The sequence below is a fragment of the Homalodisca vitripennis genome, chromosome 5 (genome assembly GCF_021130785.1).
Source record: "Homalodisca vitripennis isolate AUS2020 chromosome 5, UT_GWSS_2.1, whole genome shotgun sequence".
Classification (NCBI taxonomy): Eukaryota; Metazoa; Arthropoda; class Insecta; order Hemiptera; family Cicadellidae; genus Homalodisca; species Homalodisca vitripennis.
In genome coordinates, this window is record NC_060211.1 from 52,918,707 (window position 1) to 52,933,777 (window position 15,071).

General features: G+C 33.5%; 1 protein-coding gene across 7 annotated transcripts in view; it reads left to right on the forward strand.

Moving 5' to 3' along the window:
- The window catches only part of LOC124362201 (putative heat shock 70 kDa protein 7), a 44,682-nt gene that overhangs the window by 13,256 nt on the left and 16,355 nt on the right, over positions 1-15,071 (forward strand). Inside the window, exons 2-7 of one of the 7 annotated variants that reach the window (XM_046816502.1) lie at positions 4,436-4,531; positions 4,876-5,020; positions 10,056-10,202; positions 10,847-10,993; positions 11,699-11,818; positions 14,835-14,942. In XM_046816502.1, the coding sequence (XP_046672458.1) occupies positions 4,451-4,531; positions 4,876-5,020; positions 10,056-10,202; positions 10,847-10,993; positions 11,699-11,818; positions 14,835-14,942 (748 nt within the window). In that variant the 5' untranslated portion in view covers positions 4,436-4,450. Of the gene's footprint in view, positions 1-4,435; positions 4,532-4,875; positions 5,021-10,055; positions 10,203-10,846; positions 10,994-11,698; positions 11,819-14,834; positions 14,943-15,071 lie in introns of those variants that run through there. The other 6 variants (XM_046816503.1, XM_046816504.1, XM_046816505.1 and 3 more) reach the window with 6 other exon arrangements.

Genomic DNA, 15,071 nt, shown 5'->3' on the forward strand with positions numbered 1-15,071 from the left:
ACACATAATTAGCAAAAAGGATACTAACTACAGGAAAGCAATTCTAGTGCGTGAAAGTTTAGCTATAACTTCGCGATTTTTGGTAACTGGCGACTCTTATACAAGCATCAGTTATTTGTTTAAAGTTTCAAAAAGTGCGATATCTCTCTTTGTGCCAGATGTTTGTGAGGCTTTGATATGTTTCCTGAAGGAAGTATACAGGTGAGTAAGTGTTAAATACCTATCGACCACGTGGAGCCGATAGGTGGGAGGGGAAGCGGGGTTAGTTGCAGACTCAAGTCGCCGCTCAATTTGGCACTGTAACTCGTATTGCCGACCGAGGTTGGCAACCGACTTTGATCTTTACCGACTTCAGTCGGAAAACCAAATTTTGGTTGCCAACTCGTAAAATCGGTCTGCAACTACAGTTGGCAATGCGAGTTGCAGTTGTTTTAAGGCGTTCGACTAAAAATTGCCGATAAAAGTCTGCAATCATTGGTTGCCAACTCCGGTGTAAACGCGGTTTTACTGGCCTGCCTCCAGTCGTAGGATAATGTTCTAATTTTTTTAAAGTTTGTTATTGATGATTGAAGGTTTTTGAAAAGAATGTCGGACATTTGCCAGCGTTATAGGTTATAAAAGGTATAACGCAACTTTTCGAGGGTAATTGTGCCGATCACCCTACGCGGTGCCGATGAAAGAGCCGACAACGACATTCTTGTTAGTATCCCACTGTAACTTGTGCTAGCGTGATGTGTGATCCTCGTTCTTGTGATTTGTCCAGTGACAACGCCTGGACTGGACTCCAAGCAGCTTTTGGGTATGTTTGAATCCTTTTCTGCCCCTTCTTTCTGTTCTTTATATTTGTATGTATTAATACCTCACCACCTGACGAAGAGGACAGATTCCAATCCTCGAAACGTTGAGTTATACTTTTTATAACCTATAACGATAGAAAATGTCCGACATCCTGTTGTCCCTTCAAAATTCTAATGATATAACACCTGTGTTTACCAAAAAGGTTAACACCAAAAATGATAGCAAAGAGTTCGAGGTTGTTGAAAATTACACATTGTTTTTGACTGTAAGCTGTACCATTTAAAGTAAACAAATTCAATTAAAGTTTTTTACTAAAGGAATTTGAATGAAATTTAAGCATGAGTAAAACTCGGGAATTTTGTAAGCACGATATTAAACAATTATCGAATGTTTCTTTTATGTTATACATCTTGAACAATTAAACGGTGAAGTGAAAAGCTATCTAAGGTGTATTTTTCTGAATAACGAAACTTTTAATGATTATTAAGGGGAGCAGACCACTTTTAATATCCATATCTCCGCTATGTTAACTTATGTACCTATTACTTAAAAACTATAATAGATACAGAATTGAAAATTTGCATGTACATACATACACCCTTTATAATTTTACACCAGAGGATTTTGGAAAATATACTTTACTTTCATATTTATGTTTTTTTCATTTTTTATATTGTTAAAAAAGCCTAAAAAATAACTTTGAACATTTTTTTTTAAGTGATATTTTTACAAACCCTCTGGTATAAAATTGTATTATGATAGCTTAAAGTTGTGTAAAAAATTTCATGTCTTTACTATTAAAGGTTACTGAGTTACAGGTACATATACATAAAAAAATTATAGTTTCGGAAAATGAAGAAAATGTTGAAAAGTAACACTTAAAAAGTTGTAATGAACAGGTAAATAAACTATACTGCCTGAAGCTTCTTTATTGCATATTTAGCCTATTCATTATTCTTATCTTTTACAGTTGTTTCTTTGCTGATGTACCTCTTGTAAAGCTCCTCTAAGGCTTTTTCTATTCTTCGTATTCTGCAAGATTCCAACACAATTAGTAAAATAAACAGAAAAAATGCTAGATTTGTTTTTTCAATACCTCTGATCTAAAATGGTCTGAATGTGTAGGCTATTTAATTTTAAAAGTGTAATATACGGTTGTTAAAATATAGCTTAGGCTATATAAATAAAAAACGAACATGTCCGAAACCAAATAAAAACACTTACGGGTTAGTAGTGGCCAGGTGGGTAAGCTGGGTTGTCAGGATCTTCCTCAGCTTCAAACGCATCTTCCAACTGTCTTCCTTTTAGGCTAACATTCTGCCTAAACTTCTTCCAGTGCCTTGTCCGCTTTAGTCACTCTTCGGTTGTCCAACATCTTCATTGCTGATACACAGTTTTTGCCAGCAGGTAGACCCATAAGTTTGAATATCAGGCACTTTGCCACATTGGCTTTGTTATATGCTGCAATAGCATCATACACACCTAATTTTAATGTTGAGAGTCTGACAAATACGTTTTTTGGGATCCGGCCCCATATTACATTGTTCAGAGACTCCGCCATGTTTTGAGTTCCACCATGGGCACACTTTGCGAGGAGAATAGGATTGGCGAGGTCTCTAAAAATTGGTTTTATTTCTTCCAGAACAGATGATGGTAGATGGGTGTGCTGTGCATGTTTGTATTCAACCTTTTCAAGAACTGCTTTTTGATACTTACACCATGTGTCAGCATCTTTTGGACACATTGCGTGCTGAGGGTTGTCATCAGTTGATGCAAGGTGAAAATACTCCGACCATATTGCAGTCTTCATAGCTTGTATGTCTTTTTGTGCATTCCTCCTGATTGCCAGGCCATAGTAGATTTGTATAGTATCAATAGCATGCCCAGTCAATCTCCCTTTACCACTTAAAGTCTTCCCATCTTCAAGAACTCTTTTAGAGTTTATGTGTTTGAAAGTCTTCAAGCGTTTGCCCATCCCCTTTTGGACGTGGCCTACACACTCCATTTTTTTCAATTTCAAATTCGGGTTCATAGGGCTTTAGTTCATTCACAGTTTCATAGCCTTTGCAGTCTCCATCCCCCAAGTAATATTTATATCTTATTCCATAGTTTGTTTCTGAACGTTCAAACATTTTTTCACTCCCTCCACTTCCATGCCACCGCTGGTGCCGGAATAGTTCGCAATACATTTAGGACCATGATCTTTATCTAATCTCCCTTTACATTGACAGAATTTTGACATTACTTCTGCATCTATTACCTGTCCAGTTGTTATACTGGTTGCGGTAACTACACCATTGAGCGATGAGAAACCACGTCGCTGCCAGCTCCCATCGAAGGCACATGCAAGGTCTCGATCTCCATCATTCTTATTGACTGCAGTTTCAGCTGCCTCTTTCATCGACTCTAGACATACCATTTGAGTGAAGGATAGTAATATTGTATTATATTTGGCAAATTAGAAGGCCTAGGCAAATTCATGACACCTGCGAACACTTGTCCAGTTTCTTGTCCCACTCCAATGCTACGCAATGCGTATACGAAGCGAATTTTGACGTCATACATTTTGCTCTCTTCATCAGTAGGCCTAGAGCCTAATTTGACTTTTGTCAGTTGGCTATTTCTTTCACTGAATCTCATTTCACATTCAGTGCATGGTAATGTAAGAGTGAAAGCTAGGCCAATTCGTTTTACCACTGAAAGAGCCAATGGACTGTGACAACATTTATAAACGGCCATTTCAAAAATGATCTTTTGTACAGCATCTAGGTCTAGGATATCATATTGAAATTGTTCATTTTCAAACTGATGGTATTCTTTGGTACTACTAATTTTTACCTTTGAAGTGCTTTCTCTGGCTGGAACTTTGGCTTCATTACTAGTTTTAGCCCTAGGCTTCGGCGTCGCTTTGTCACAGTGCCATCCAAAGGTTTTCTTCCGTTTGAAAATACTTGTAGATCTTGGCATTTTACACACATACACAACAATAACTACACTTTCCATGAGTATTAAAAGTAAAATAAAGTGAACACAACAGCAAAACTGGGTTTACACACTGAATAATAACGATTCGTTTCTTGTAAACACAAACACCACCACAAAAACTGTAAAAACAAAACAAAAATACAGCTGTCAAAAGAGCCGTGGTGTTCAATGCCTCTGAAATACTGTTGATCATGTAGCAGTTCCATTGAAGTAGTACTATAACAAGTAAATAATAACTAGTGTAAGAGAAACGCACGATCGGTTGCGTCGCGCTCAGTTCTTGATTGTGAGGATTGAAGTGTGCGTGCAAGCCGTTAAAAATATTTTTTTAAGCTAACTTATAGAAAACATATAGTTACATGTTATATACCATTGTAAAGAGGAAATGTCACGCTATTTAAAAACTGAAAAAAACCAAAAGACCAAAAAATTGAGTTTTAAGTGGTCTGCTCCCCCTTAACAAAAAGTAAATTTTTGCTGTAATTTATATCATTGAATGAAAGGAATGAAAGTGTTTGAAGATGATATGAGATTAAACTCAGATCGTTTCACTACAAGCTGTTTGGGCTAGTACTAAAGTATATATGCAGTATTTACAAAATGTCAATGTATAATGTCTAAGAATCCTTTAATGACATGAATAATTTCGCAGAGCTGATACCCATCAATGCAGAACTATGTATCCAGTCCATTCCACGCAGAACGGTTCAAGGGTATAAAGTACCTGAAACCCGAAGCGCAGATAGTAGTAAGTAATAAGTACCAAGTTTGATTGTTAATTTAAAGTACATGTTTATTTTGACAGTTCACTTTTTGACAACTGTATAATAGTTTAATAACAGTTTAGCACTCTGTACTAACTTAAAACAGTAATACAAGTCCAAATCAGAATAAATTAATATTAAAAATTAGATTCTCATACACTACTCGTCTAAGCCTTTGCGGCACTCATTATGATCAGTAAGAGCTGGTTCGAGACTTAATTCCACAAAAAAGTGTTTTCTTTTCCATGTAGTATAGGGTAGATACATCGTAAATAAATTAAAATGTACTGCTATGATTTTGCATTTAATAAAATGTGTATTTCTTTAGGCCCGGAACCTCCTCAGGCAGTGCCTCGTCATGTTCCTAAAAAGAGTAGCAAAAATCGAGCATCACATAGTAGTGCGATGGGAGGAAAGTTCACAGAGTAAGTCACAATTACTTTCCCTATTTCAAGAAAAAAGTGCAGAAAGAAGTAAGTTATATTACAAAAAGTGTAAAAATATTAATAGTCTATTATCCATTTAAATTGCCTGTCTAACATTTCCAAACTATACAAGTATCAGTTCATTACAAAAGAAAGAAAAGAAATATAAAAAGAAGAGAAACGTGGGTCAAACATAGCCGAAATCTTCTTTGAGTCTAGACAGGAAATAAATTTACCCAAATAATTATAACACACATGACCGAATTCCTATTATCCTTTCAAACATTCTTCCGCCAATAGCTGATTTAAAACGAAGAACAAGACTTTATTTTGACTACGGAATAATATTTGTAGCTACAGCAGTTTTGCGCATGGTATTAAAGTAATATAGTTTAAATTCCAAATCAAAATAAATCCATATTTAACCTCTTCAAAACACTTGTGGACATTAATTTAAAAACCGATACAAATTTCATTTCAGTTTTCTTTATCCACTTAAGGGGACAGGGACGTCAAAAATATTATTTTTTTTCACTTGTTCACATTTTTATTTATTAAAATACTCCGTTTAATTCTGAACATTTTGATACCACACACAAGCATATTAACTTTATATTTATAATAAATGAAACGTTACACTAATTTTTCGTCGAACTATTATCAACTAATGTAGTCAACGATCCAGTAAAACAAGTTTTGTATCGGGTATTTATTATATGTGATGTTTTGTAACCTATTATTTTTTGAACATCTGTGATCTAGTTACTTTAGGTTTCTATGGTTTTGTTTCCTAGCAGAAGTCAGCTGTGTTTCATTGTAGATTGTTTATTATTTTGGCTATTCATTTCGTTCTGACACTAAGTTTGGTTAGTGACTGTGAAGTTTGTTTTGTGTTGTTGTTTATTTTATGTATAGATAATACTAAAGTACAATGCCTAGGATAAAAAGTTTAATAAAAGGATATAATAAAAATAATAATAATTCATAAAAATAAATAAATAATAAATAAAACAAATAAATAGAAAAAATCAAATAAATAGAATAAATAAAATAAATAATTAATAAAATAGAATAAATAATAAAAGGAAGCTAGAAGATGATTAAGAAGCAGATAACCCATCCTATGACCCTGGAGCATTTTAATGTAAGTCTACATTGTCATTTAACATATTATAAGGTATAGTCGTGACGTTTTGTTCGTTTTCCAAAAACCTATTTTTATAGGGGTTAGGTACACTTTTATCAGCCAAATATAAATGGATTCATCTGAATTTTTTACAGCTTGTTAAGAATACTTCAGGCAACAAAATGATGAAGTAAAACTCCAATATCTTGTTTGGTTTTTTTTTATTAAATTTAATCAAACCAAAAATATGTAAAAAAATTTCACATTAAAAAAATGTATTATTTATTTTATTTTTTGAAAAATTAAAATAATACTTCATCATATTACTGATAACAATGTGTATTTATACTACAAAAAGTGTCAAAGTCATAGCACTTTTAGTTTTTCTTTTAAATGTACCTAAATATTGCCAAATTAACATGGGCGAGATAGGGACGTCCCTGTCCCCTTAAGAGCAATGGCACATATGATGTCTTTAATATCTGTAATGTAGGTTGTTCTGATTCCAAAGCTTATTTCAATCAACGGTCAGCTGAACTAATGTTTTTTTTCAGCCTCTGCCATGTTTGTGTCAAAATCCTGATCAAGAAAATTTGACAGTATTTTCTTACTCATCCTTATAAAGTACATATTTTGATTATTCATATTTTTATAGTTACTTTATCTGTGATTTATTATAAAATAATTACTAATACCAAATATGGAGTTTACACAAAGAAAAGAGTTATTTTCAAACGTCCACACTTGTGCCATTGCCCAAATGTACAATTTGTTGCTTTTTTTTGTTTGCTGGCACATGTGTGCCATTGCTCATATTTTGTGGTAACTCTTACCTACCAGCAGTCCAGTTGCCTATTTTGAGGTTATGTGGTTGTTTGTGTTTGTAAGGGTTTGGTTAGTGGTTATGTGAGTAAATAAGTGCAATGGGTGATGAAAATGATAATTTGAAATCTGAACCTGACAGAATTATAGGAATTCTGAGTGATTTAAATGATCCAAATGATTCACAATTAGACATAATTACTGATGACTCTGATTTTGAGGATAGTGATATAGTGTATCCATCTGATGAAGAAAATCCTGCTGGATTTCTAGAGGAGGTAGGCAAATTTGATTCGATGGCTTTGAAAAGTAATGAGGAAGAAAATCTACCAATGAAAAGTTTGATGCACATTTTATAAACATAAAACTGAAACCAATGGATCTTCTGTGGCAATAGCTAATAGCCTAGAATTAGATTCTGCCACAGACATAGTTATTACAAATAACAATTTAGATATATTAGAATGTAAATTGAGTGAGATTCTAGAAGATAAGCAGTCTAACATAACAATAGATCTGCGTCAATTGGGCTGGCCTGATATAATTGAAAGTAGTATCAGTGAGGACAATGAATTGCCAACCACGTCAATTACAAGTAGTCTCAATCAAAGCTTAGACTCAGTCCAAGCAGCTGTCAACACAGACATAGAGAGTTTTGAAAATGGAGACACTGTTAATGCTAACTGTAGTTTTTCTGGACCTTCTGTCTGTAGGCCTAATATGCAAAGGAGTGAAGCAGGCTTTATTGATAATATGTCAGAATCGAATGATCTTGTTAGGGCTAGCCCTAGTAATAGTACATTGCCTAGTCCTAAGGCCAAAGTCAGGCCCATACGCAAAGTTAAAATCCAATGTAATGAATTAGATATCCCAGGTAATAAAAGGTTTAAAAAGGATATAAAAACAGTGCTCATTTCAAATCCGAAAGTAGGACAAAAATCAAATAAAGCAAACAAAATGTTTCGTCTAAAGAAACGAAGATTGTGTAGGACTCTAAAAAGGATAATACATTTTCCAGTTGAAAACCGCAGTTCAAAGGAATGCAAATTTATTTTGTGTCTCAAAGTAATGGACCTAAATCTCAATTGCACTATTTTAAAAATATTTTCTCTGAAAACCTTTTAGACTCGATTGCTAAGAATACAACAAGATATGGTATCCAGAACCATGACCACAATTTCAGTACTTCTGCAGATGAAATCTTGCTGTTCCTAACTACAAATATCGTAATGACGGTTTTACACTACCCCTCCTATCGGATGTACTGGTCATCAGACAATTTAATGAGACTACCTCTCATTGCTGACGCTATGCCCTTAAAGAGATTTGAAAGAATCAAACGAAACATGCACTTTATTGACAATGATACTATACCTGAAGACAATAAAGATATATTTATAAAAGTTGGACCAGTGATTGATTGCCTAAACAAAGTGTTTGGGCAAGTAGCCTCCCCTACGGAAAACATTGCAATTGATGAGATGCTTATTCCTTTCAAAGGGAGAAGCAGAGCTATAAACAGCATATGAAAAGTAAATCCAAAATGGGGATTCAAGGCATGGGTAGTTGCTAGTGCAGATGGCTATGTTTCTAAATTTGAAATGTATCAGGGTTCAACAAAAGACAGTGAAACTAAAACAAGCCAGTTAGGACCTATAGCAGACACTGTTCTATGCCTTTGCAGTGGGCTTGAAGGGTTAAACAATAAATTATTTAGATAATTTGTTCAATAGCATTCCCTTGTGTATGGAATTATTGAAAAAAGACATTTTTTTTGGCACTTTGCGCCAAAATCGAAAAAGATACAGAAGAAAAACTGAAATCGGTGAAGGATATTTGCAAAGCAGGTAGAGGATCAGTAAGTGTAGTGACCTCGGAAGATAATGTTACCATTACGAGGTGGATGGATAACAGGCCAGTACATATGCTATCAACATTTGCTGTTAAAGAACCTATGGACAGAGTTCAGAGAAATTCTCGAGAACATAAAAAGATGATTGAAGTTCCAAGACCATTTAGTGTGTCCATTTATAATACGTTCATGGGTGGTGTGGACATATTGTCAGACCGAATGGTAGTCCATTATCCTCATGCACTGAAAAATAAAAGGTTTTACCTCAGGATTTTTTCCATTTACTGAATATAGCACTTGTAAATGCATGGGTCATGTTCAATTGAAAATAGCAAAATCTCATCTGTTGACTTCAAACTTGAGATTTGCTGTGCCATTTTTGAATCTAGAGGAAAGAAAAAGAGAGGTCGTCCATCTCAGCAACAAGAGATCGAAGTAAAACAAAGAGCAAGACCACGATGCAGCGATGAAGTTAGGCTTGATGTTGGAGGTTACTTTTCAGAGAAACGAGAACTTGCTAACGCTTTGAGGTGTAGATTCAAACAATATAGAAAGAGAACTCGTTACTTTTGTCTGAAGTGTGATGTGCCTCTGTTCCCAGAGTGCATGAAAGACTTTCACTTATAAGAAAGTAGATTGAAAGATTTGTATACAATTGTATATAATTACCTAAATAGACATTTGTGTGCAACAGATTTAGTAGTAAATTGAGTGAAATAAAATGTTTATGTGGAGAAATAAACAATGAATATACAATGGTGAATTTACAATGAAATTACAAACAATTTACAAATTGCAATGGTGAGTTTATTTACTGTATAGGTTATTAAAGTGTTTAGATGTTAAAATCAGCTTAAAATACTAAGTACTTGATTCTCATGTCTAGACTCTTTCAGCGCCAACCCTCATTAAGGTAGGTACTCGTACTACATTTGGGCATTGGCACGCATGAGTACATTAACTTAAAACCTGCTAAAAATTAATATTTATATAAAAATATAATTATATATTGAATTTTTAAGGTTAAATCTAGCACATAAAAAATATTGGCACATTTTTATAGTTTTGCTAAAAATTGTCCTTGAAGAGGTTAAAAAGGTATAATTTTTTCCACTACCTCTTTCAGTGAATATTGCACATGTTCTAATTAATCTGAACTGGTGACTTATAAAACAAAAAAAGGTTATTTCTTCTCCATGAGTTGTGAGCTATATACATCGTACAGGAATTTAAATGTAGTGCTGTGATTTTCCATTTCATGAAATGTGTCATTCATTTCACAGGTTCGGAACCTCGTGAAGCAGTGACTCGTAATATTCCTAAAAAGACAAGCAGGAAACAAGTAGCGGGTAGCAGTACGATGGGGGAAAGTTCACGCAGTACTGTTCAACAACCACTTCCCTTTCCTGAAGAACAAAGAGCAGGAATAAGTAAGTTATGTTACAGCAATAAAAACAGTAATAAAAAGCATTAAAATTACATGTTTATAATTTGCAAAATATGTTTTATTCAGTTAACCTATAACGCCTTTAAATTTCTATTCTGGGGAAAATGACATATGCGCCACCCTATATAAATAAAAAATGTAAATTACACAAGTATAAGTGTGACTGTTAACGTTTATTACAAACAAAGATCTAACGGTATAATCAAAATTTTTATTTGAACGACCCGTAGGTCGTTCCTCATATTATGAGGTAAATCGATGGTATGAATATCGATTTCAACACTGCTCATCCCGTTGGAATGAAAGTTATACAGTTAACATGTTAGTTTATTTTAGTTCATGTACAACAGTTTAGTTTGATAACAGTACAGTTGTAGTTTGGAGCAGTTTAGCACTGGATACCACATAATTAAGGTCTAAATCAGAATAATTAATATTAAAAAAAATTACAATCTCCTAGCTGGTGTCTTGGTCTATGTCGCAATCGCTCTGATCAGTCAGAACTGGTAGGAAATGTTTTCAGTAAAGAAAGTTATGTTTTTACATGTGTTTTAGACTAGATACGTCGTAGAGAAATTTAAATTTACTGCGTTGATTTATAATTTAATGAAATTTGTCATTTCACAGGTTCTGAACCTCGTGAAGCAGTGCCTCGTAATATTCCTAAAAAGACAAGCAGGAAACAAGTAGCGGGTAGCAGTACGATGGGGGAAAGTTCACGCAGTACTGTTCAACAACCACTTCCCTTTCCTGAAGAACAAAGAGCAGGAATAAGTAAGTTATGTTACAGCAATAAAAACAGTAATAAAAAGCATTAAAATAGGTTATATTTCAACACTACTAGTCACTTTGGAATGAAAGTTACACAGTTAAAATGTTAGTTCATTTAAGTTTATATACGAAATTTTAAAAGGATAATAGGAATCGAACATTTGCCATCGTTGTATTAACAAAATGTATAACAGAAATTTTCGATGATTGAAGTCTATCCTCTTCATCTGATGAAAAAATAGTTAGTTCATTAGAAAAGAAAGAAAAGAAATATAAAAAGAAGAGAAACGTGGGTCAAAAATATCCGGAATCTTCTTTGAGTCTAGGCAGGAAATAAATGTACCCAAATATAACACACATGACCGCATTCCTATTATCCTTTCAAACCTTCTTCCGCGAATAACTTATTTAAAACGAAGAAGAACACTTTATTTTGACTACCGAATAATAGTTGTACAGCAGTTTTGCGCACGGTATTAAAGTAATATAGTTTAAATTCCAAATCAAAATAAATCAATATTTAAAAAGGTATAATTTTTTCACTACCTCCTTTCAATCTATGTTGCACACGGTCTAATTAATCTGAACTAGTGACTTATACAACAAAAAAGGTTATTTCTTCTCCATGAGCTTTGAACTAGATACATCGTACAGGAATTTAAATGTAGTGCTGTGATTTTATATTTCATGAAATGTGTCATTTTACAGGTTCGGAACCTCGTGAAGCAGTGCCTCATAATATTCCTAAAAAGTCGAGAAGGAAAAACATAGCGATGGAGGAAAGCTGTATTGTTCCTCTACTTCCCTTTCCTGAAGAACAAAGAGCAGGTTATGTTACAAACACATATAAAACTATTAATATTGCCAATTAAAATTACAAGTTATAAAAATGATGATTTTATTATTATATTTTTACTTTAGAAATGTGTTCGTTTATTGGATGTTTTTTACTACTTAGCATGGCATTTAACATATTACTTGGTCCTGTCATCATTTAATTACAGGTACAATTTTTCTTTCAAATATCGTTCACCTTTTTTCTTAATATCAATAACTTTCATGTTTGTAATTAAGTGCTGTAGATGGAGCTTATATTGGTCACTTTTAACTTAGATGAAAAACATAAAATAAAATAAAAATAAAAAAGTCTTAAATATTGGTTTTATGTTTTTCATCTAAGTTTGTAATTAAGGTATAATTAAGTTTGTAATTAAGTTGTGTGACGGCCCGTAATGTCAAAACAAATAAAATGCAATACCCGATATTTACAAATTCACAAATACAAATAATATTATAAATGCGAAAGGGCCTTTGTTGGTTTATTTTGCTTTCACGAATAACGTGTATATAAATAATAAAATTTGAATTTGAGGTTTGATTTAAGGTTTGTTGGCTCCTTTGGATGTGTAAACAATAAATAAACAAAGAAGCCTCACTGCAATGCAGTTCACAACGCGATTTTACGGCCAGACCTTGAAACTGCAATTTATTGAATATGGTGCGACACTAAAGAAATGTGTTTACTGGTTTTTATCAGTTATATGGTATAGGTATGGGTTGTTTTTAATGATGATTGAATGAAAAATATATGATTTAATATTTAGTTTAGCCATTTCACTTTCCGCTTACTGTAAGCGTCTGAAATCTGACGCTGTCATTGACTTCGATCTCTTCAAACGGACTTGGAAGATCTAGAGTCGTCTGCGGCATCTTCAAATTTCAGTCGCTGCGGAAGGTAAACTCGAATTAAACACAAAAGTCGAATTGATTCAATCCTTCCCACGCTATGCTACGTGAAAATATCTATTGAAAGATGTGTGGAAACCATAAAAATTACAATTTTGTTCACACTGGATTACTAATAAAATTAACATAAGTTTGCTTTTATTTTTATACAGTCGATAGAAATGTGCAACCTATGGATCATTCATGCTAAATATTAATTAGGAAACATTTGACTTATTCTAATCGCACGATGTGCGGTTAAAACTTGTGGTTGGAATATTATAAATCACTTGGAACCGAAACTGTTGAGAACCGCTAACTTTTCTTTTCGTTCAAAACGGTTTTGTGCCTTGTTGTAATAAGTGTGCCTTGTTGTAATAAGTGTGCCTTGTTGTAATAAGTGTGCCTTGTTGTAATAAGCAACGTAATGACACCACATTCAATATATTTCGGTTTGTAGATGAGGCCGAAGGTGTAAGCGGCGTATTTTGCGGATATGTGTGTTTTATTTTTCTGTGATAACTATCTTAGATTTGTTGGCTGAAAACGCAATGGAGAAACTTGCTTGTGTTTTATCGCATTATAACAATGTTAAAATCTATATCACATGTACTTTTTTCTCTAGTCTTAGGAGTATGGGCTGGGTGACCAGATGCAAATTCCTGAAAGGAAGACTTTTGAGGGTGAAAAAGGACATAAAAGCAAAAGGAGAATAGTGTTAAACATTCTTATAAGTTTTGCAAAAATCATTTGTTTATGTTTTATTAAATACGCACATTATAAATTATTTCTGTATTTGAGTATACAATAATGGAAATAAAAAAGCTCAAATTATTTTGTTTTTACAAATAAATTGGAAAATGGAATATTATTAAAGAATATATTGATGGTTAAAAGTATTATTTGAGGCTAAGTAGCGTAAGATTTAATTAATTATCATTACAAATTTTTATAATGATATTAAAAGTAGATTTTGTCTAATAGTTTTAATTAATTCATTCTATTGATTCATTACATTATTAGTAAGCCATACTAACAGACATTTAACAGAAATTATTACTATAACAGACAAATTTAACCTAACATTCATAATACATAAATATGAAAGTAAGGGGTGGTAGCGCCAGTGCAGCTGAGCGGATAGAAGCAACAGTGAGTCAGTGACACTGTAGACAGCACTCAACATACAACTGAATGTAACAACAATTCACATTCGATGGCAACACTTTTTTTAATAGTCTGTCTTCTTGACTTCTGAAGAATATGGTAAGGTAATGCTACTATTTTTGAACTCTTAAAGTGCACCTAAAAGCTAGACATTTTACATAATTTTCAAAATCCGGGAGGACAGGAGCACAAATATAAAAAGGAAAAAGGACATGTCCTCCTAAAGCCGGACGTCTGGTCACTCTGAGTGTGGGTGGAAGGCATGATCTACGAAATGCTTAAATCGTTTCTTCGAAACATTTAGAATCGTTAAAGTAAAAAAAATATTCAAGGTTATGTTATTATTGACAATATTTAACCGATTATTCAGTCTAAAAAACATTTTACAATTCATCATTTTAATATAAAAAATAAAATTTATCAATAATGGGTTTTGATGCGTACTAAAACTGTTTTCAAAATGAGACCACAACTTAAAATTAAAATGTCGTAAAAGTGTTTAAAGTTGACAGTTAATCATGAAATAAGTCATTTACGGATGGGAGTTCAGAGGACGGACTTTAGATCTATACTACGACCACACCGTGAGACAAGATGTTCTTGTCACCATCATATGTGTGCATGTTCACAAGCTTTCATGAAAGACTACCGCCCGGGGATATTAATCGATCTCCGTTCCTCTTCCAACATAACCAACGCAACACTTGGAAAGTGGACTATAGTTGTAGATCTATCGAGCCAATTTGAACAGAGCTATTAACTTGTTACCCCATCAGCGGAGCAGGCTCACTTCAGCAACTGTTTTATTTAACCATGCAAGTTCATTCCAATGGGGCCAACGGAAAGTAGTTATACACTCTTAATTTGCTTGGACTACTAGTAAGTGATACATTAAAACAAACTGTAACGCATTATGTCTGATGAACCATAAATGAAATGTTTAATTTTACAGATACGCCAGAGGCTCCTTTACAATCGAGCAAAACTTTTCCTACACTTGAGATGGACGAAGACTTACGCACTCACTTTCAAGTACTGCCTGAAGTGTTTGAAGATCTAGGCAAGTTACACAAAACAACAATCATATTATCATTTTAAGTACATGTTTTTTCTAAGTTCCTTTTCGTTTTTATACAGACGCTTTTAAAAATTCGCTCCTATTTGTAGTAAATTGGTCAGCTTATATTTT